We start from the raw sequence: 2966 nt of genomic DNA, 5'->3' as shown, positions 1-2966 counted from the left end.
TTTCACATGCTCACATCCTCTCTTCTCCTCAAACACGTACATGCTCCCACATTGTCCTGAAGTTCAAAGAGAGCGAAACGGTGGTGTGTCAGCTGACCGGCCCCCTCCAATCAGATAAGTTCTGATGTAAGTCTTTAGCAGCTGCTCGAATCAGATGGAGTGTGCCTGTAGGATCGCAGGAGCGCTAGAGGAGGCAGCGCGGTGCAGTATGGCTAAGTAGAAGCGAGAGAGTATGCGCTCTGCCCCTCCGGCATGGATGAGTCCAGCATTCTGAGGAGACGCGGGCTACAGGTAGGGAATATGGAGCGTTGCGGGTGTGGGTGTTTGCCGCTTCATTGGGAGTTTTGTAGCTTTTGTGTGAACACTTGGGTGTGGGATGAATTACAGAATAGAGTCTGTGTCTTTGCATGCTGATACATCCAAATGCTGCACTGGAAGACAAAATGTGTGAGTTTTGTCACTGAAAAGACTGCAAAGTGCTTATCAGTTTCTCTGCAAATAGATTATACCTTGTTAATTTCCTTTTAAACAATATCAGCAACTTTACATAACTGTTAAAAAACAAGAAATGTATCTTTTTAAAAAAAGAAGTTGTTTGAGGTGTCTGACAGCATATTTAATGCATTTTAATATATTTTATTAAATTTTTTGAATATTGTATTTAGGCTGGATTCTGTGTAATATTTGGGGTACCAGTGTGTAAAACATGTTGCTATAAGTTTGATTGCATCATATAATAATTGCTGTTAATAGTGTTCATCGTCTGTTTGATTACGTCTTTAATTGATTTTTCCATACATTTCTGTCATATGTACATTAATTGACAGTCACCACTGATAAGCTACCACTATATATTGTAGAAAATGAATTTGCTGTAAAGTTGCTTTGCAATGATTTGTATCGTGAAAAGCGCTGTACAAATAAACTTGAATTGAATTAATATAGTTTCAGAGCAGTTTTAATGAATGTTTTAATGAATGAATTTAATAATCAGTTAGACTTTTCCATCTTGGTGTGTGATTTGTGTATTATTGGCAATAACTGAAAATATCCAAGATATTCATGATTTTGAAAAGTTTTTTGTTCATTGTTGTACACTATATTGTCACTAATGTATACCAAACCAGTATGATTTTTTCTGTATAACACAAAAGAAGATCATTTAAAAAATGTTGGTACCCCAAGAAAAAAAAACCTGAGACATTTCTCAAAATATTATCTTTTGTGTTCCACAGATGAAATAAAGGTTTGGGACAACATGAGGGTGAATAAATGATGATGGAATTTCCTTTTTGTAAGATCTATCCCTATATTTGGAGTAACGGCAGTGTGAGTTTATCAGGACTAATTAGTCATCCATCCATTGGTGGTTAATCTCTTGAAATGGTGACATTAAAGAGACTCTTATAGTCTTTTCTTCGTTTAGGCAAGAGAAAGGACACTTGTTTCTAAACTCTGTGTGCTGTGGACATCACCACAGTTGGCGATAAAACAAAAAGATTGTTTGCCCTGAGGACAAGATTCAGAGTTCTGCTGTATGATTTCATGTGGGATACAGTGTTTTCATTTGTCAGTCAAATACATGTCAGTGCACGGTTTCACACTTTGTATTGCCTCAGACTAGGATCTCATACAGTAAATCAGAGACTGGGGGGACTGGGACATTTTTATATGGTCTCTTTTATGATAGGAAACTTCCTGAATTTAGTTACTGTTGTAATTGTCACTACAGCAGAGGGAAGTGAGTGTGTTACATGGCTAAATTTAGACAGGTTGATGTCGGTGAGATAGTTGAGTCAATTAGCTGCTTTGTCAGTTACATCAAGGTAGCTGCAGCATGCAGGGCAATTGTTCTGAGACCCGCTAAACACACAGTGTCACTTCTAATTGTGTTTGGGAGAGTTGAATATAATTATGTTGGAGTTTAAATCTAAAAGGCTGGTTTACACTAAGAGGGAATATTCTGTATTTGTCTGACAGCAGAGCAACAGAGCAAGGCTTTCCCCCATTCATTCATTCATTAATTTGTTCATTCATTCATTCATTTGTTCTCTCGTTCATGTATTTTTTTCGTTCGTACTCTCGTTCTTGTATTTTTTTCGTTCGTTCTCTCGTTCTTGTATTTTTTGCATTCGTTCTCTCGTTCTTGTATTTTTTGCATTCGTTCTCTCGTTCTTGTATTTTTTGCATTCGTTCTCCCGTTCTTGTATTTTTTGCATTCGTTCTCTCGTTCTTGTATTTTTTGCATTCGTTCTCTTATTCTTGTATTTTTTGCATTCGTTCGTTCGCTCATTCTTGTATTTTTTGCGTGCATTTATTCTCTCATTCTTGTATTTTTTTGCATGCATTCGTTCTCTCATTCTTGTATTTTTTGCATTTAGTTCCCATTCTTGTATTTTTTTGCATTCATTCGTTTGTTCATTTTTGTATTTTTTCTTGTATTTTTTGTTTTCATTCATTTTTTTATTAATTCACTCATTCATGTATTTTTTTGCATTCATTCTTGTATTGTTGCATTCATTTGTTTGCTCATTCGTGTATTTTTTTTGTTAATTCTAGTATTCATTCATTCTTGTATTTTTTGCAGTCACTTATTCTAATTTATTCATTCAAAATGTTTTTTTTCAGTCTCTGTGTAAATAAAACTGACCTTTCATCAGTAGTTTATTTTGCTATATAATTTTGTTAGTGTGAATTATACAGGAAAAATGTTAAATTGAAATGTTACAGTCTCAGTTTAAACAACATGCTGTATAAAAAGATATTTTTCTTTCCAAAGCAGTGACAGTATTTTCTCACTTACTGCCCAAATGTTCTGCCTATTATGACATTAGATTCAGTAATGCAATTCAAAAAGACTAAAACATATTGTTTAGCAAATAAATATGGGTCTTCTGGGCTGTATCCTGTAAGATCGGCTGGTTCCATTGAGGATATTGTTGTCAGCAGAACATATTGAAATGGGC

At 35.1% G+C, this 2966-nt stretch overlaps 1 protein-coding gene across 1 annotated transcript in view; it reads left to right on the top strand.

The window, feature by feature from the left end:
• Window positions 1-252: 252 nt before the first annotated feature.
• Window positions 253-2966, top strand: part of LOC107596011 (microtubule-associated serine/threonine-protein kinase 4-like) — a 75801-nt gene continuing 73087 nt past the window's right edge. The window contains exon 1 of the mRNA XM_016286611.1: window positions 253-291. Coding sequence (XP_016142097.1) covers window positions 253-291 — 39 coding nt within the window. The remainder of the gene's footprint in view (window positions 292-2966) is intronic.

The sequence above is a fragment of the Sinocyclocheilus grahami genome, unplaced genomic scaffold, assembly GCF_001515645.1.
Source record: "Sinocyclocheilus grahami isolate Dianchi unplaced genomic scaffold, SAMN03320097.WGS_v1.1 scaffold212.1, whole genome shotgun sequence".
Lineage (NCBI taxonomy): Eukaryota > Metazoa > Chordata > Actinopteri > Cypriniformes > Cyprinidae > Sinocyclocheilus > Sinocyclocheilus grahami.
This window is presented reverse-complemented; position numbering and strand designations above follow the sequence as displayed.